Below are 21,697 nucleotides of genomic sequence, written 5' to 3'. Positions count from 1 at the left end.
ACCACCATGAAAATTCCCAATGTTTTGGCATGTAACTATTATCGCTAAAATGCTTGTGTAAACAAGAGAGTAGATAACAGTACAAGTGCCATGGTGAATGTTTGGGCCCATCGTGTCTGTTGAACTCAATTCTGAAGAGGTTTTCCTCTTTTAATATTACTGAGGGAATGACAGTCAAACTACTGATAAAACTTAGTCTATTATTTGTGAAAATGTATTCTATACCAATATCTTCTATTGTTAACTCCCAAAATTTACCCCGTCTGTGGGCCCATTGGGCTATTTCTCGTTCCAGCCAGTGCACCATGACTGGTATATCAAAGGCCGTGGTATGTGTTATCCTGTCTGTGGGATAGTGCATATAAAAGATTCCTTGCTGCTAATCGAAAAGAGTAGCCCATGAAGTGGCGATAGCGGGTTTCCTATCACATTCTCTGTGTAGTCCTTAACCATATGTCTGATACCATATAACCATAAAATAAATGTGTTGAGTGTGTCGTTAAATAAAACATTTCCTTCCTTCCCAAAATAATTTTTTTATTTTGCTGTTTCATAAATACTGAGTTAACAATAAACATAAGTAATCTTATTCATGAACACTACTTAATGTACTTGCTCTATAATGTTTGGGGGAAAAAAAATATTTGTTACATCATAATTTTAGACTGTTTTATTGTCTGTGGTTCATGGGGCTAACTTAGAACTGTATTCTAACCTAGGTGTGCATTCCGTATTACAATTTTGCAGGCTAATTAACAGGGTTAATAACCTCCAGGATTAAGAGTACGGTCATTAAAAAAAGTGTTGTTTTCTTAGTGACAGTCTTAAAGTCCACAGCTCATAATTAACATTTTACTTTGGAATATAATATAAATAATGTTCATGGCTACATACTACATTATGCATATACTTAAACCATGAAAGCATTGGAAATTTTGTCTTGGGTATTCCTTATTCTGAAAAGAGTATTTGTGATTACTCATTCTGAAAAGATTATTTGATTTGGCTTCGTGGTTTAGAAAAGGATACAGAATACAATTAATTTGTCATCTGTATCAAAAGCATTACATTATAAAAAAAAATTGCATTACATTTTATTTTCAAATATAATGTTTAATCTTACTGCCATATATGTTAACCCCAACCTACAGCCAAAAATAAAATAAAAAAGAATTGATTTGCTTTTTAAATCTGACTTTAAAAAATAAATGGAAAGAACATTGGCATTGTCTGTAATATGAAAGTAATGTGAAATGCTTTGTCAGCAATTTGTGATGGATTAAAATAGAATTTACTAAGAATATTAAGGGTTATTTTTAAGAGTGTAAAAAGTATTGATATGTGTGCATTGTGGTTTGCATGTAGTTCTGAATTAATATTTTTGGTCTATTCAACATCACTGAACATAATTTAGCATGATTTTAATAATTGCTATTGAATATCCCATAACTGTTCTAGTATCTAGATCTGAGTATCTAGGTCAGTTGATTTCTGTGTCGTGAGTCAACTGTGTGCCTACACGTAGGGTGAGTTGACTGTCCCACAAGCTCAAAGCCCTGCTGGAACATAAATTAGTTCTAGTCTACCAACAATGGAATGCAACACTTAATGGTCGTCTGTGCAGGTCTGCTTAGATAAGAATCTGCTGTTATTTATATTAACCTTTTTATTATATATGTGCAAATCAATAACAAAAAAAACATCTAAAAATCTGTGTAAGTGCAGGACCATGGACCATGATTAATTCTTTGAGGGGGGCTTAGAAATAATTGGGGTTTGGGAGGCAGAGAAACTGTGCAAAATACCATTTATTGTTAAAGGATTTTGTTTCGGAAAATGTTTATGGGTGGCAAGTTCCTCCTCTTTCAAATCAGTTTTTCTTGTTGTACTTTTTGGAAGTAATGTACTTTAATAGCAAGCCTGAAAAGATTTAATTCTGAAGATCATATATATGCATAAATCAAAAAAAGAAAAAAGAGAGAGAGATGGAGAGAGAGAAAGAGGGAGAGAAGAGAGATATATGAAGAAAGAGAGAGAGAGAAAGAGAGAGAGATATGAAGACAGAGAAAGAGAGAGAGAGAGAAAGAGAGAGAGATGAAGAAAGAGAGAGACAGAGAGAAAAAGGTTGCGACATAACATGTTTATTCACATCTACCTGTGAGATATCCACCAATAAACATGACAAACACTGAGTACCACAGTGTGAGTCAGCAAACAAACAGTGGTGTATCGCATTGCCCGTATTTCAACAAGCCGCGCTTCTAACCTGTCCATTAAGATGTAGACACCAGCTTTGACATTATTTAACATTGTCGGGTAGAAGTGCAATAAACCCACTGCTGTATTCACTGGCAAGCCTTAAGAGTATGTACATTTGTTGTTGCTTTGTACCTGAATGGTTGTGATAGCGATCAGAGAAATATATTTAAGATTTGGAATTCCATCTGTTTACAATATTCATAAAAAAGTTTTTGTCCCGATTTTAAGCTGTTCCAATATTCGGGGTGGTGAGGGATCAATAAAAAAAATAAAAAAATAAAAAACTTTTGTAGTGTATTTGAGTAATATTATAAAGGAAAAGAATGTTAGTTTAACGACACCCCAACACATTGTTTGATCACTCCTCTGTACATTGTGTAATCAGTGCTTATTACATGTAGGTGTCAAGCATGTGGTAATTACATACATACAAACATGTATTTTGTACGTTGAACTTTTTAGATGACCTTATTATGACAAAAATGGAATACAGTATCTTATTTTTTCTTTTCTTTTTTTTAAATTTCACTTTTGTTTGTTTCTTTGTCGGGTTTTTTTGTTGTTGGTTGGTTGGTTAGTTGGTTGGTTGGTTGTTTGGTTTTTTGTTTGCTGGTTGGTTTTTCGTTTGTTGTTTGTTCGTTGGTTGGTTGGTTATAATGCAGGTGTGCTGTGTAGTGGAGAGAGTTTTATCTCATCTGTTGTGTTGTGTGATGAGATTCAACTCCTCCAACTGCAGGCTACACCTCATATCTACAAACACGTACACACCACACAGCTGAGACCGGCTCATCACGGCATCATGGCATGTGATGACATCACACCCACGACTTCATTAAACAATTTATTTCATGATGTCAAGATCATAACAGTGCTCAAGTTTATGTCATCTGAGTGGTATGTATTTCAGTTAGGAAGTTTAGTGAAAAGTCCATGTATTTTTTTTCAAATACAAATAAATCATAATTATTATTTGAAAAGATATATATATATCTTAAGTGCATAAAAATTATTTGAAAAATTAACCATAATTATTATTTGACAATATATATATATATCTTTTAAATGTATTTAAAAAAAAAAAAAAAAAAAAAAATATATATATCTCTTAAATGCATTTGAAAAATAATCTCTCCAAACAGTATTTTTAAATTATAGTATTGGATGTATTTCACTTAAGAATTATGTAAATACAGCGTATAAAATTAGATTTTTTGTAATGTATTATTTACAAGATACATATTACCAACATCTTAAAGTATTAATGTTCAGAAAAAAAAAAGAGAGCAAAAATCAAGTAAAACGTTTTTCTGTGTGTTTATCATTATTTTGAGGTTTCTTAATTTATCAGGGTTTGTCTCAGTAGTTGCTTTCTTGACCTCTTTTACTTTTATTTATGATGTACACAGTATATTAAAACATTCATCTGAAGAAGTTCTCACAATTTCAATGGATACGGAAGCTGCCATGTGTTGAAAAAATGTCTCCACGGTGTTGAATCTGTTGACCGAGAAGACCTGAAATAAAGCTGTCAATAAAAGAACGTTTTAGCCTTCAAATCGAGGATGGATTGTGGTAACAGAAAATGTGTTACATGTATCATCAAAATAAAGTATATAAAGCTTTTTTACTTTCTATAATTTTTGTTTAAAAGCTATATTACTGAGCAGTTGCAGTCTCATTGTTTTCTTCAGAGTCCTTTAGCTTCTCAATATGATTAACATTTGCGTAAATGTTACCATGCAGGGCATCTAGATTATGATAGCCCCACTCCCATGGCTAGTGATATTCAGTGTTAGGCTAGTAAATAACTATTGCCATGCCTGACAGCTAGTGAAATTTATTTTGGGTCAAATGTTGCAGTTAAATTTGTTTTGTAAATATGAATATCCTCACCCTACTCCAACCCCCAATGTTAGTGTTTTTAAGCTCTATCTCCCTCTTTAATCTGATTATTACTATTATTTAGTAAAATTGTATTAACTTAAGTAAAGTAGGGCTAGTGAATTTTTAAAATCACCGATCCCATGGCTAGTGGATATAAAAAAATTCAGAAGGCCTGTATCATGTAATGTATTTTCAATCATACATGGTTTACTAAATATCAGATTCAGACATTATTTATATATCTTTTTGGTTTTCTTTTTGCAGAATCATTGATGAACAGGGTATTTTTAATCTATTTCCAACAAATTACAGTATTATTTTTACCTGGTCCCTGGTTACTTTTTCACATTTTGTCTTTTTTTAAATTGTAAGTTAATGAAAAAAGGAAATTCGGACCTAACAGATACAATTGTTTGTCTAAAATGAAACTTGAAACGCTAGCAATTGTTCTTGGTCATATTTGCTCACATGAAACAATTTCTGCTTGGGCAAAAAAACTGCTTGCCTCATCACACACTGATATCGCAAAGTTATTTTAACTGATCTCCTACATAATTTCAGGAGACCCGTTCATGATCATTATCAAACCATAAGCTCTGCAATTGGGCCACCATTGTAGCACAAACTGTCTTCAATATCTAGTATGTCTTGATGCAGACATGCTAAAAATCTCAAACTATAAACCATAAGCTCTGCAATTGGGCCACCATTGTAGCACAAACTGTCTTCAATATCTAGTATGTCTTGATGCAGACATTATGCTAAAAATCTCAAACTATAAATCATGTTGGCAATAACCAGGGGTGGAAATTCTCCTTGGATCAGCTGTTTTCCTTCATGGAACATTGCATTTCCATACATTTTAATCGTCCAAAATATGTCAGATGGCACAGATTTTAACCTAGGATTTCAAGAATTTCCAGGACCCCTCTAGATTTCCTCTTTGTTTTTACAGTTCACCAATTCCCACCCCTGAATAAGATATAAGATTTAATAAAAGATATATACATTTTTTAAACCACAATTTGTCAAGAAATAAAACTGTGTTAAGAACAAGATCATCAGTAACTTTCGTTAGAAATATTTGTCATACTTAAAGTCTAATGTTGCAAGACAAAGTTCACTGTTGTGAGAGAACTAGACCAGCTTCGTGGTGAAGTATCCGATTATACATGGTGTATCGGATGTAGCTACCTGTACCCAGATTACCGCTGGCTGGAATGTAGATTGTGGCTGTCCAAAGACCATGTACACGTGGCTTTCAAATCACAAGATGTTTACTGTGTGGACTATAGCCTCCGCATCTCCATTTAGTAGACAATGCAAGGCGATATCTGAATCATTTAAGACTTATTGGCTGTTCAGATTATTTAAAGATACCATGTGATCCTGTTGGTTTAAGTCTGGGACAAAGTTTGATCTTTTAGATATAAAACATGATTAATTATTTTCACAGGTGGCTTTTGTTATTAGATGATGTTGGTCATTTGAAGATGTTAGTACCAGCCGTCATTAGTACATTACTGTTCTTGTGTAATATCGTTTTCATGTGTTAAAGCTGCAGTCTCAATAAACTCATGTTCGCAAGTCACGGTACACTGCACATTGTGTACAGTATCTGTACGGAATGGGTACCTTGGCTTGTGAAGATGAGACACATTATGATATAACATTAAAGTTAAAATTTGCTTTGTTTAACAACACTTCTAGAGTGCATTGATTTATTAAAGGGACATTCCTGAGTTTGCTGCAACTTTTAATATGTTGTCGACTAACAGAGACTTTTTTATGATTGTAATTACATATCAAATATATTTTTCTACATAAAATATTAGTGGCTGTATGTTAAACGTGTTTCTGATCATTCTAATATTCTTACTAGGTTAAATTTCATTGTATTTCCTAAAATATAATTTTTTCGTTCATACGAAATTATTTGAAGACAGAATCCAGTTTGGTCTTCTTACAAATATTAATATGACCAGAAACACATTGAATATACAGACACTGATATTCTAAATAAGAAAATATATTTAATATGTAAGTTTAATCATAGAAATATTTTATTAGTCGGAAACATCTTACAATGCAACAAACTCAGGAATGTCCCTTTAACCATCATCAGTTGACTGTCCTGACATGTAGTTTTAGGTGAACCTGCAAAAACCTTTTTCATAAGCAACAATGGATCTTTCACATTCACTTTTTCACAGTCAGAACAGCACATACCATGACCCTTGATATACCAGTAGATGGGCACTGGTTGGGATGGGACCGGCGTCGTGGCAGGCCATCGGTCTACAGGCTGGTAGGTACTGGGTTCGGATCCCAGTCGAGGCGTGGAATTTTTAATCCAGATACCGACTCCAAACCCTGAGTGAGTACTCCGCAAGGCTCAATGGGTAGGTGTAAACCACTTGCACCGACCAGTGATCCATAACTGGTTCAACAAAGGCCATGGTTTGTGCTATCCTGCCTGTGGGAAGCGCAAATAAAAGATCCCTTGCTGCCTGTCGTAAAAGAGTAGCATATGTGGTGACAGCTGGTTTCCTCTAAAACCATATAACCGTAAATAAAATGTGTTGAGTGCGTCGTTAAATAAAACACTTCTTTCTTTCTTTGGTTGGGATGGGGGAAAACCCAATCAGAGAAGGGGTCAACAATGGGGGTTTTCAAAATCTTGATTAGCAATATTTCTAGTCAGTTGAAAATTGATTAGCAACTAATGTTTTATGTTTTAAAATTGGCTAGAGATCTCAAAAACTTATGTAGCGAATCGCAACGTGATGCGAACAAAATGTTCCCTGGGGTTCAATCCTATGATCCTATGATCTTCGGTTAAATGCTCTACCAATTGAGCTAGATCCCACTACTGCTATAACACTAATGCTAAAACACAAACAAGTTTTACTACAGTTTTAATAAACTTGAATGTTCATTATCATTGGATATTATCAGCTGCCTTGATTAAGAATAAAAATAACAGGTAAAAATCAAATTATAGCAGGCTGTTGTCATGTGACATGGTCAGGTTGATACCAAATGACACGATTTCTGTGGTTTATCGTAAAGGCACAGACACTAAAGTAGTGTCGGAAATAGAATAAAACTGATTTTCGTCGATTATGTTTTTCATATTAAACTGACAGGTAAATATTTTGTAAATATCTATTTAATGATACTCTACCTAAGTTAGTATTTGCTTGTTTGGGCTCTCATTGATGTACAAGGTGGTGTTTACTCTCGAAATTAAAAGAATGATGTCAGTAAAACAGGTAATTTGTGCATTTTATTGGAACAGACTATAACAAATTTTGATCGACATGTGTCAATTTCATTGCTGTTACAATATGTGAGGGACCGTCTTAGATGACGGTTTATTCCTATCCCTCTCCAAAATGATTTATTTGTAGATATTTCTTAGTAACATTTGAACAAAACTGTCAAGAAACATTCTGAGTGTGTGGTCTATTATACCGGTATATATTAAAGGGGCTATCTCCAAGTTGCATAATGACAGCTATTGCAATTTTTTTTTTTAAATTAAATTTTGCTTTAAAATTTAAAGACTACACCTTCAACTATATGCCCATAAATGATTCTAACAAAATAATTTTATCAACTAGTAGAAACTACATTTTTATTGGAGCATCTTTATTACAAACAGATGCTCACATATAATTATGATATAGCACCTTTAAGTGGTTGCAGGAATATGTAAATTTCTAATGTACTTACATTGAATTTATATTCACTAAATATACTGATCATAATTAATAATTTCTGCTGCAATTCAAAACACTCAATTAACTTGTAGTTTTAAATTAAAAGTTTGTTTACGGGTAAATGAAACTGACACATGTCAATCAAAATGTATTATAGTCTGTTCCAGTAAAGTACACAAATCACCTGTTTACTGACATCTTTCTTTTAATTTCAAGAATAAACACTACCTTGTACATTAATGAGAGCCCAAACAAGTAAATGCTAAATTAGGTAGAGTATCATTAAACAGATATTTAAAAAATATTTACTTGTCAGTTTAATATGAAAGAAATAATCAACGAAAATCGGTTTTATTTTATTTCTGACACTACTTTAGTTTCAACCTGTGAAAATGGACACTAAGTTTGGTTAATGTACAAACTTGTAACACATTTGGGTAAAGTTACAAAAACAAGAGTCTGTGTCATTGAAAAGTTGAAATATCTTTAAAAATAGACCAGAGCTTGTCTCTATAACAGATATTTTTCAGATGCACATGCATTTTTAGATATATGACATGCATTTTGTGGTATTAAAAACACCAGGATGACCAGAAACACTTGAAACACTGGATATGGATAATCTAAACAATAAAATTTAAGTGATGTCTCATTTCATTTTTTATCAAAAACACCTCTAATAAGTGAAAAATATGTGGTGTTTAAAACTAGGGTCTGTCACTTTAAATATTAACATTATACATAATAGGTTGTACTATACCAAATAAAATCCCATAGGTGACCATGTTAACGTTTGTGCTTAAAAACACTATATGCAATATATCAACCAAACTATGACCTATAAATATCAGTACTGCAACCCCTACCTCAAAGTATTAACTGAAGAAAATGGTACCTTTCATGGCTTGTTTTCGGTATAACCAGATGTTTTTACAACACCCCTAGTTTCACACAAAATCTGAGTACTTTTTTTTTACAGGTACCCCATACATGTTCCAAGCACAGGGCTACTTGACACAGTGGTAAAATAAAATTACATACATTTTTAGCCCAGATGAAACTAATTTTTTATTATGACCAACACACTCATATTTATAACCAGTCACAGGACTTGTGGTGTTAACTTCTCTGTCAAAAGTTCAGTGCACCTCGAACTTTGACCCAGCCGGAAATTATTTGGTTTAGTGTTACCTAATAAGCTAATATAAATCAATCAGGAAGAAGCTTACAACCTGTGCAAATTAGACTGCAAAATATCAACATTCAGTCAGAAAGCATTTGTTGTTACCGACTGGCCTCGGTGGCATCGTGGTTAGGCCATCGGTCAACAGGCTGGTAGGTACTGGGTTCAGATCCCAGTCGAGGCATGGGATTTTTAATCCAGATACCAACTCCAAACCCTGAATGAGTGCACCACAAGGCTCAATGGGTAGGTATAAACCACTTGCACTGACCAGTGATCCATAACTGGTTCAACAAAGGCCATGGTTTGTGCTATCCTGCCTGTGGGAAGCGCAAATAAAAGATCCCTTGCTGCTAATCGGAAAGAGTAGCCCATGAAGTGGCGACAGCGGTTTTCCTCTCAAAATCTGTGTGGTCCTTAACCATATGTCTGACGCCATATAACCGTAAATAAAATGTGTTGAGTGCGTTGTTAAATAAAACATTTCTTTGTTTGTTGTTACCGGGTGACAATTTATTAAAAAGGTAGAGCAAAATCACCTGCTGAAGCCTATTAATGACATTCCTATAGATTGCAACATGTAAATCTTCATCATCATTAAGTATGTTGTATAACTAAATACACTTTCATAGCCAACTATGAACCTTTATGTGACTTAGATTGGAGATAGAAGCCATTTTAAATAGAGTAATGTTGCATTACAGGAATAAACACAAACTGGGTAATCTGTTCAAAATTTATACTGTATTTGTTTATTTAAAATATACTGAAATTTGCAGCCTTCAAGATTTTTAAGACATATCTGAATAAAAATTACAAAACCATTAACTCATATGTAACTACAGTGAAACCCCTCAAAACCGGACCCTGAGTAAACCAGAATTCCCTCAAAACCAGACGTTTTATACGGTCTCGTGATTTGCGTATCTTTTAACATTTACCCCTCTAAACCGGAAAACCTTCTAAACTGCACTGGATGAAATTATCCGGTCCCATTGTGTTCCTTTAATGCAAATTTTACCTCAGAAAACAGGATGATCACACTGACATCAATCATTACTGCATTACTTATACTTTGAATACCCACTCGTCCGATAACATGATTGTGTACACAGAGTTAAATTAACTTACACATTTTATTGAGCTCCTTTTCATAGCCTACATGTATGTCTCACGATTACCGCAATGAACGGCAAAGCAACTTGGAATTTAATTCATTTTTCCAATTGTTTGAACCCTTTTTTTTGTTGTAGTTGTTTTGTTTTTTATCTTTGCAAAGTTTATTTAACAAAATAAAGAGTAACCAAGAGTAAAATTGTTTGTCTTGGTTTGGTAGAAAATTTGTCAACAGTGTTTCATTTTAGTATCTACTTTGGACATGTAGGAACGTCCAGCAAAACGACACCATTTTGAATTATCGCTTGATGATAAACTTAAAACAATAAACCTCTGTAAACCAGATACCCCTGAAAACCGGACTTTTTTCTTGGTCCCATGGCTGTCCGGTTTTGAGGGGTTTCACTGTATATTATGTTTTAGTCATGTGGACATTTAAATTATACAAGATGAGTGCAAAAATGTAACAAGTCTTTTAATGTTGGTTCTAGACATTTCATCCCCAAAGCCATACAATGTAAACATGTATGTATCACACTCGTGATGTGTGAAAACTATATTTTCACTCATTGCTTTGCAATTCATGAAAATATGGTTATTCACACATCACTCGTTGACATAAAAATCGTATTCGAAAACCCCCATAAAATAGCCTTTATTTATCATTACTATCCTTAAATGATTTTTTAAAATAGGTCAATATAGTTCTGGACCCAGTTTCACAAAACATTGTAAGCCAAGTTTTGCATGTAAATGTAAACCTATGACTAAACCACAATCCTTATTACTACTAACAATACCACTCACATAGTTTGAAGTTCAAATATTTCAATTTCTTTTGTCCTTGAATGCTCCATTTCCCGTAATAGTGTAATTTTCTGCGTGAAATAGAAGCCAAACGCATGTAAACCTATGACCGGTATAACCGCTAGTCGCAGATGTAAACTTGCGATGCTTTATGAAATGTGCCTTAGAATTTTAAGTATGAAAAAAAAAAAAAAGCATATCCATATATATACATGTTTACATTGTATGCAGAATTGAAGGTCATTGGTTTTATAAAATAATTGAGAGTTAATTGTTATCTGAAACTATATTACAGGTTAACTATATAATAAAGTAAAGTCAAAACCAGACCAAAACCTGTTTTGCCAAGCTGAAGTCAAATGTCAGGAGATAACATTATTTAGCTTTTTTATTTCCAATAAAGGCTATTTCAATTTTATATAAATTATTGAAAATCTTGCATTAAAATTTGCTTTTTGGCTAAAAGGAAACATGACCAACTCTCTTGAATAGTGATGTAATTTGTATGAGTTGATGTACATGTAGTCACTTCCCCCTTAAACAAACGAAACAAAAACCAAACAACATAAGAAAAAACCCCCCAAAACAACACACCCAAATCAAAACAAACAGAAAACAAAACAAAAGCCTACATTATTATCCATATTGTATTACAATTTAAGGCACCCAGCAACAGATTAGTAATAAAGTGACTAAACAAAGTTGGAACCAATGTGGGGTGAACTGGCTTTGAGGATGAAATGTCGAGAATCAACATTAAAAGACTAGTTACCATTCTGCATTATGCTTGCACCGTATTACTATTAGAGTAACAACTCTTGGGGAAAAAATAGCAGCAAATTACACGTAGCTAGGAAAGTTTTGTATTAACAATGTTTATAGTTTAACTTACTTTAATAAAATTAAATTGGTAGGTATATTAATGTCATGGATGAGCCACAGACAACTGGTGGCCAAATATTATTTAGTGAAATGTTGCATGTGAATTGTAGATCTGTTTCTTTTATTTTCGTACAGTCACTATTTTGGTCCTTTTTTCTTTTCCTTTTTTTTCTTTCTTTCTTTTTTTCAGAATTAATTTTATTACTTGCTATCGGGCTTGATCAAAGTAATTATTTGGTAGCCCAAGTCTAAAAACCACTGGCTTTGGGCATTGGGCATTGGGCATTGGGCCACCATATTCTAGAATCCCTACTTTGATATACACCCTACTGGTACTGAACAATGCACAGTGAGTCCACTGACGAGGATTGATCCTGTTATCATGAAGACAGTGCTCTACCCGTAATATACCAGTCATGGTGCACTGGTTGAAATGATGGGGAAAACCCAATCAGAGAATGGTTCCACTGAGATTTAATTTCGGTAGATCTGGTCTAGGGAATTTATGTTAAAGAGTGCACAATTAGGGTGTATACTACCAAATAAAATCCCATAGACAACAATAGTAACATGTGGCTAAAACTCCTACTTGCAGTGTATCAATCAACATAAATGCCATGGATATAAATACCACCACCCCTCACCCTTAAAGTGAATCAGAAAAAATTGGGGGTGAAGCTGCTCATTTCTGAGATAAAGAGTAGCGTCTATGACTGCCCTAGTTCCGCACAAAATTCAAGTACCTTTTTTTTTACAGGTACCCCATACATGTTTCAAGCACAAGGCTACTTGACTTGTGGTACTAGATGAAATAAAATTACATACATTTTTTTTCGCCCAGAATCAACACACTCACATTTATCACAAATCACAGGACTTGTGGTGTTCACTTCTCTATCAAAAGTTGGGTGCACCTCGAACTTTGACCCAGCTGGAAGTTATTTGGTTTAGTACTACCATTACCTACAAATTCATTTGCCATTTCCCAAATTCAGATTTTCTAATCTTATTTGGAAATATGTAAATGTTTATGTTCATAATCATTCGAAGAATTCTGAATAGCAAAATATCATGTACAGTGAAACTCCTTAAAACCAGACTGGAATTCTCACAAAACTGGATGTTTTTCATATATCTCCTTTTATGGTCCTGACTTTGTTGCCATTGTTAAAATGTTGCCAATTAACAGAGATGTTTTAATGACTAAAGCTAGTGGCTGTATGTTAAATATATTTCTGATCATCCTAGTGTTTGTACTATGGGTCAAACTTCTTTTTATTTCCTAATATACTGGGTTTTGTCCATATAATTTACGGAATTATTGGAAGACCAAATCCAATTTTGGCTACTTGCAGATATTACAGCAACTATAGTCCATTGCATCCTCCTACAAAAATGTTTTTTGTAAATACTTTCAGTTTGGTATGACATAAGAAGAAAAGTAAAAGTGTTTTGGAAATAGCAAAAACGAAAATACTATTTTTGTGTGCAATTAAATTAGAAAACAATTGGCTCAGAAATAAATGACTTATAATAAATTCAATAGTATGAAAAGCAGGCATTCCCTGTGGGAATGATTATAGAAACACATAGAATACCTGTATACAGGCACTGATATTTTAAACATTTTAGTTGTTGAAATATTTTATTACTAGCAAATGTCTTGTAATGACATCAAACTTAGAACAGTCTCTTTAAATATCATTATAGAACAGAAACTTCTCTAAACTGGAGACTCCAGGGCCCAGTAACACAAAGCACTCGTAACACTTATGCCAGATGTACGCCACACATTATGCATAGTGTACGTCTGATGTAAGCGTTACGAGAGCATTGTGTTACTGGGCCCTGAAAACCAGACTTTTTACTTGGTGGTCTGGGTGTCCAATTTAGAGGGGTTTCACTGTATTTCTAAAAGAATTGTTAAAACCAGTATTATTCAAATTCTGGTACACATGTACATGCCACAACTAAACATTGTTTTTAGTTTCTATAAATATTAGAACAAATTCAAAACTACATTGCATGTATAAAAATTGTTATTCTTAATAAAAAAACACCCTACAGTAATAGTATTGCACGATGTTGTAAGAGAAGATTAACTTTTGACATCTACATGTTCTATATGTTTGTCAGGCCTTGAATTTGGTAAATAAGAAGGCACTGACATTTGATCTAGACCAATTCAGATTTGGGGCTGGGGGGGGGGGGGGGGGGGGGGGGGGCATTACGGCCAGAATTAGGGCAACAAAACAAACTTCAATAAGTGTCATAATATAAGACAACAGCACCCATTCAAAATAAATAAGTGTAATAAAACTTGCATTCGAGTGTGGAAGAGGAGGAAGGAAATGTTTTATTTAACGATGCACTCAGTACATTTTATTTACGGTTATATGGTGTCAGACATATGGTTAAGGACCACACAGATATTGAGAGAGGAAACCCACTGTCGCCACCTCATGGGCTACTCTTTTCTATCAGCAGCCAGGGATCTTTTATATGCACCATCCCACAAACAGAATAGTACATATCACAGCCTTTGTTACACCAGTTGTGGAGCACTGGCTGTAACGAGAAATAGCGCAATGGGGCCACCGATGGGAATCGATCCTAGAATGACCACGAATCAAGTGAACGCTTTACCACTGGGCTACGTCCCGCCCTCAGCATTCGAGTATGATGACCAAGTACTAACATACAGTTTGTCCGTGAAACGGTTTTAATTTTCTCAGCATTCGAGTATGATGACCAAGTACTAACATACAGTTTGTCCGTGAAACGGTTTGAATTTTCTCAGCATTCGAGTATGATGACCAAGTACTAACATACAGTTTGTCCGTAAAACGGTTTTAATTTTCTCAGCATTCGAGTATGATGACCAAGTACTAACATACAGTTTGTCCGTGAAACGGTTTTAATTTTCTCAGCATTCGAGTATGATGACCAAGTACTAACATACAGTTTGTCCGTGAAACGGTTTTAATTTTCTCAGCATTCGAGTATGATGACCAAGTACTAACATACAGTTTGTCCTTGAAACGGTTTTAATTTTTTCAGCATTCGAGTATGATGACCAAGTACTAACATACAGTTTGTCCATGAAACGGTTTTAATTTTCTCAGCATTAGAGTATATAACTAAGGCATTGCAGTAATATCCCACGTGGCCACCGTTAAATTTGGGCCCAAGTTTGTGACATCCAAAAACAATCTGTACCTTTGTACTGTTAAGTGTATTTACCAAGCACCCAAGCAAGGTAAAGATGAGTGTAAAATCAATTTACATGAACACCTCAAAAACTAGTAGAATACATGTATTTACACATATTTAATAATTCTGAAAATCAAAATGCAGTTATGCATAAATGCATAGAAAATAATAATGGTTTTCTGTGACTAAGATTTCATTGAGAATCAATGCTCAGTATGATAATATCAATTTCAAGCTAAGTGCATAAATGATCTTTTAAACTTGATGTGATATGATTATGCAGAAAAGATTTATAATGAGTGCATCATACATATTTCATGAACTGTCTTTTAAAGTATGTGAATAACATATGTCAGCTATTGAGCTAGGGTTTAAACAGTTTTTTAAAACATTTGTGAACTACAAGTGATTTTATAACTGACAGATATATTCCATTGCAAATTTGCCAGAATAAAAGCTGTATATAAAATGGCTGGTATGTGTACATAACTATACATAGTAAGTTAAATGTTTTTGTTACAAGCCACAGATGTCAAATCAATGCTAAGTTTAAAAGCACTATTAATAAGCAATATTATTCTAATTGTATTTTGTTTGGAGAAACAAAACATTCCATTAATTTAGCTTCCCATTTTCGAAGACAAATAATAAAATTACTAACAGTTATCAAGGGACATTTTGATCGGGATCATGTCGCAATTTGCAAAGCAAATTTCAGAGATTGCTACACAATTCTAAAATGTTAAATAGTAGTTGATACTCAATTTTCAACTGATCATAAACTGATCCTTATCGAAATTTTAAAAACAAAATGTTCCCTGATTATGTTTAAGTCTATCTTAAGTGAATCCTGAATATTGTAAATATTTGTAAAACATATACTATATGTATTAAAAAGTGCATTCCCACCCATCCATTAAAAAACAACCATACACAGTGACTTGACTTGACTAGGTATTTAACATTTAACATACCTCTATGGTTTCGAACACGCTTCCGATAAAAAAAAAAAAAAAAATGTTTTATTTAACGACGCACTCAACACATTTTATTTACGGTTATATGGCATCAGAAGACATATGGTTAAGGACCACACAGATTTTGAGAGGAAACCCGCTGTCGCCACTACATGGGCTACTCTTTCCGATTAGCAGCAAGGGATCTTTTATTTACGCTTCCCACAGGCAGGATAGCACAAATCATGGCCTTTGTTGAACCAGTTATGGATCACTGGTCGGTGCCACTGCAAGTGGTTTACACCTACCTAATGAGCCTTGCGGAGCACTCACTCAGGGTTTGGAGTTGGTATCTGGATTAAAACTCCCATGCCTCGACTGGGATCCGAACCCAGTACCTACCAGCCTGTAGACCGATGGCCTAACCACGACGCCACCGAGGCCGGTAGCTTCCGATAAGAACAGGGGTCTGACTCGGGACAGGAATATATATACAGTGAAACCTGTCTAAACTGGACCACACCAAGAACCTAATAATTGTCCAATTTAGACAGGATCCGGTGTTTAGAGGGTCACACTTTAGAATTTTAAAAATCAGGACCTGGAAACTTGGCCGGTTTTGACAGGAATCTGGTTTATTCAGGGTCCGGTCTAGACCGGTTTCACTGCACATTGTATTTTTAATTTCTCACCTACACTACTCTTTAAGAAGTAAGGGAGTTGTAGAAAATTCCTGAAAATAGCTCTTTTTGTCTCTCAAATATGACATGTCAAAACCACATACATGTATAACATGAAATATTGAAGAAAGCTATCATGTGATTAAGTTCTTACCTTGTTGCAGTGTGTTTAAAAAGTAAAAATACAAACCTCCCTCCCCCATTTCCCGAGAAAAAGGGACACTCCTTTCATGTTATATATGAAACAGTAAACTTTTCATTAATAATTAAATAATTTAAATAATTTAAAAACACCACACTTCTGTATCCAACAAATTGCATAGGCTATGCTATAGAGCCCAAGACCATAGAGTGGTGTCATTTTTGTCTGAGAAAACTTGATAGAAAATAAATTGCCTTTGAGCCCCTCTTTTGAAGAAAAACTCTGGCTTGGTGCCTCTCCACCTTGCCTTGGTGCCCTAATTTTTGTTATTAAACTGAAGGTAACACTTGCTGTGTCCCCTCTCCTAAAACTTAAAATTTGACACCTGTAGTTGTTCATTCTGTTTAGCACAATACAAATTGACTGGTATAAATTGCTATTAAAGTTACATTTTATGTGTTGTTTTGCAGTTCTTCCCAGTGGACTGTGAGTGCATCTCGAGTCTGATCACGTTTGAACATCTGATTGACATCTGTCAAAACAATGCTGTCTTCCCCAGTGATTCATCTGATGCTGGGCGATCATCTAGCACATGGTAACTAACATACCATCAGTCTGTCCATCCATCCATCCGTCCACCCACCCATCCATCCATTCATGGATCAATTTATCCTTCCATCAATCCATCCGCCCATCCATCCATCCATAGATCAATTTATCCTTCCATCAATCCATCCATCCATCCATCCACCCATCCGTCCACCCATCCATAGATCAATTTATCCTTCCATCAATCCGTCCATCCATCCACCCATCCGTCCACCCATCCATAGATCAATTTATCCTTCCATCAATCCGTCCATCCATCCACCCATCCGTCCACCCATCCATAGATCAATTTATCCTTCCATCAATCCGTCCGTCCATCAATCCATCTGACTATCCCATTAATCTGTCAGTTCACTTATCCATCCATCCATCTATCCATCTATCTGTTCATCCATCCATCCATCCATCCATCTGTCAATCCACTAATCCATCCATCTATCCATCCATATATCTATGCATCCATCTAGGAATCCATCCATCAGTCGATCCATCCATCTGTCCATCCATTCATTAATCCATATATCCATCTGTCCATCCATCCATCCATTCATCCATCTGTCTGTTCATCTGTCCATCCATATATCAATCCATTCATCTATCTGTCTATCCATCCATCTACCCATTCATTCACCTAACCATCCATCCATCCATCCATCCATCCATCCATCCATCCATCCATCCATCCATTCAACCATCCATCCATCCATTCCATCTGTAATGGTCAAAATGTAGAAAGAGTAATTTTTCTTTTATCATAATTATGGTAATGGTGTGTAACCATTTAAGTTTGATGTTAAAGGGGATAATTCTAACTCTTTATTAGCAGATGAGAAGAGACCTCATATTTGGTGAACTATGTTTATTTTTGAGTCTATAAATATCAATATTTTGGTACCTGACATAACGATGAATGGTGATTGTCAGAGTATTCTTTGGTTATCTTGGTGACAGTCAAAACCATGCATTGTCAATACACCATCGTTCTAGATGGCTGGCTAACTAACCAGCTAGTCACTCACCAAGCATGCATGCAAAAAGGCAGACACAAGACATACATGTAGGCAAACAGATGGATTGCATTGCATGACATTACAGTATCATACAATATATTTATTATTGTTATTAAAGGTTACATTAAAACCTTATTATGATCATACAATACATTAGTGTATTTGATATCTGTAGAAATGTTTAGCAGGGTGTATACTACCAAATCAAATCCCATAGACGACAATAGTAACATATGTGGCTAAAACTCCTACCTGCAACGTATCAACCGACATAAACGCCACGGATATAAATACTACCACCCCTTACACTTAAAATGAATCAGAAAAAAATGGGGGTCAAGCTGCTCGTTTCTGAGATAACGGGTAGCGTCTATGACTACCCTAGTTTCGCACAAAATTCGAGTACTTTTTTTTACAGGTACCCCATACATGTTTCAAGCACAAGGCTACTTGACACATTGGTACTAGATGAAATAAAATTGCTATTTTTTTTTACCCAGATGAAACTATTATTTTTTACAACCAACACACTCACATTTATAACCAATCACAGGACTTGTGGTGTTCACTTCTCTATCAAAAGTTCGGTGCACCTCGCACTTTGACCCAGCCGGAAGTTATTTGGTTTAGTACTACCTATACTGATAACATACATTTTTCAAAAAGTGTCCAGCTATGTGTCTTTGTGACAACCAGGATCTGGTGTATTCTGACATAAACTGACAACCTCACTGAAACTGTTGTTTCTACAGTGCAACTTAATATAATGTACACCTCAAAAAGCATATATATTGCATATAGTTTTGTACAAATGCAATATGTCATATTAAACAACAAAATGTTTTAAAATAAAACTCCTGAAGATATTTACTTTCAGTTGGGTGTGTGTACTCAGGTATATATGTAGAGACAACAAAGATAGTCAGAGTACCTCTACCCCTTTAAAGAATTCCATTAAAACACATGCACTTGATTGACCCCTAGATTATGAAGACCTTAACAGGCACATCAAAGAAATATCAGTATTAAAAAAATACACTGTCTGAGGAAGGAAACACAAACATGACTGTACCTGTATGAAGTAATGACTTAATGTCCTGAACATTAGTGTTGGGAGGAAATCCTGTATGCTGGGTGTGGGTGTCTTCAAGTTACCAGGTGTGCGAATTTCAAATCCATCGGCCATGCTGATTTTCATAATGAACCATCAAAACTATTGGCAGCCACCAATATTCCTGACTATATTTTATTTATAGCCTACTGTAGTTGGAGGTTTTAATAGTTGTGATATCTGGAATAATCATGCAGCTTTAACACATTTATTTTTGATTAATTACTGAAAAAAACTATTTTTAAATGACAAAATTACCCGAACATCTATTTTCTTGCATTATTTTCTAATCCGGATGAATACAATATGTACATTAGATGTATTCCTACAATCTGTAATCCAGCATTTTATTTAGCTAGTAACATTAGGTAATACAGCTTTAACAATAAAATAAATTATCAACTTAATCCAAGGCAGATAATCAGATCTGAAAAAATTGGTTCTGAATCTAGTATAAACTCAAAATGCTTTTCATGAGAGCTAACTAAGTGATTATTAAAAAAAAAAAATTTATCTGGAGATCTAAGTATATGTTTAACAACCTTATTGTTATGTATAAATAAGAACAGAAGGCACAATAGTGACAACAAATTTAATTATGTTTTTGGTAAAGTTTTTCTTAAAATTTACTTTAAATTTTGCATAAAACTACAAATTTGTCTAAAATATAACTTAGCACCCTATAAATATGTCAAAATGACAATAAAAATCAACTTCTTTACAAATTTGAGTTTTCAGAATTTCATACATAAAAAATTAACAATGTTAATGGAAACTAAAGACATTAACCCACTATTGGGACATGCTATTTTTAATATAAAAATAAATTGCTATTAAAATCTTAGTTCAGGTTGCTTATATATAATACCATATTTAAGAGCAGTTGTATATGGCAAGTCAAATACCATGTAAAAAGAAATTATTGAAATCTTTACAGTATGAATTATAGGCCAAAACCAACTTTTCTTCAGTGCTAACTTTGATTCAAACTCTATTCAGAGCCATGTACAGAGATTATTGTCAAGGTCAAGGTCATTGTGAACTTGCATGATCAAGTGATGGCTAATTTATCAACCAGTATAGTTTAATTAAATAAAATGACAAAATCATAATATTTTTTATTATGCACTGAATATGTGCTATAGGGTGTATACTACCAAATCAAATCCCATAGACGACAATAGTAACATATGTGGCTAAAACTCCTACCTGCAACGTATCAACCGACATAAACGCTATGACTACCCTAGTTTCGCACAAAATTCGAGTACTTTTTTTTACAGGTACCCCATACATGTTTCAAGCACAAGGCTACTTGACACATTGGTACTAGATGAAATAAAATTGCTATTTTTTTTTACCCAGATGAAACTATTATTTTTTACAACCAACACACTCACATTTATAACCAATCACAGGACTTGTGGTGTTCACTTCTCTATCAAAAGTTCGGTGCACCTCGCACTTTGACCCAGCCGGAAGTTATTTGGTTTAGTACTACCAGCAAATATTATATGGTTTGTGTAATCAAGGGAAATAACTTAACACTAGTAGGTGGCATTGTATAATGCCACCGTTAGTTCTTTACTTTAAAAGTCCAGACCATTTGCTTTAAAAGTGCAGACTATAGGGTATTATGTTCAATAAATTTCATTTCATTTATTGTTTGTTATTTCCGAATCTTATTGATGTAGGTTTAATCAAATTGTTTAATTTTAGTCCACCACTCAGCCCGAAACTGTATCGAAAGCGAGATGAGAAGAAGAAAGTGGAATCGTCAATCCAGTGTATTCCGTTTCCATTTGATCCCCTGTCTCTGCTTCCTCGCTGTCAGCAGGCAGAGCTATTGTTTTCCACATTCATTGTGGGCGGTATGCAAACTACACTGTATCTGTTGATGTTTAGTAGTTTTTTTTTTTTTAAAGTGTTGTGGATACTCCAGGGCTTCTAGAGATTATTACAAAATCCACTAGCCATGGGATCAGTGATTTTTTTTTTAATTACTAGCCACGACTTAAAATGTACTAGTCCTACTTTACTTTAAGTTAATACAATTTTACTAAATAATAGTAATAATCAGATATGTTATCTAAAGAGGGAGATACAGCTTAAAAACACTA

General features: G+C 34.3%; 1 protein-coding gene across 2 annotated transcripts in view; it reads left to right on the top strand.

The window, feature by feature from the left end:
- LOC121374922 (KICSTOR complex protein SZT2-like) overlaps positions 1-21,697 on the top strand; it is a 149,071-nt gene that overhangs the window by 52,736 nt on the left and 74,638 nt on the right. For both annotated transcript variants that reach the window (XM_041502063.1, XM_041502062.1), the window contains exons 21-22: positions 17,318-17,442; positions 21,297-21,448. In XM_041502063.1, the coding sequence (XP_041357997.1) occupies positions 17,318-17,442; positions 21,297-21,448 (277 nt within the window). The remainder of the gene's footprint in view (positions 1-17,317; positions 17,443-21,296; positions 21,449-21,697) is intronic.

This window comes from Gigantopelta aegis, chromosome 6 (assembly GCF_016097555.1).
Source record: "Gigantopelta aegis isolate Gae_Host chromosome 6, Gae_host_genome, whole genome shotgun sequence".
NCBI lineage: Eukaryota > Metazoa > Mollusca > Gastropoda > Neomphalida > Peltospiridae > Gigantopelta > Gigantopelta aegis.
The sequence above is the reverse complement of the archived record's forward strand: the minus strand, read 5'-3'. Positions and strand labels throughout refer to the sequence as shown.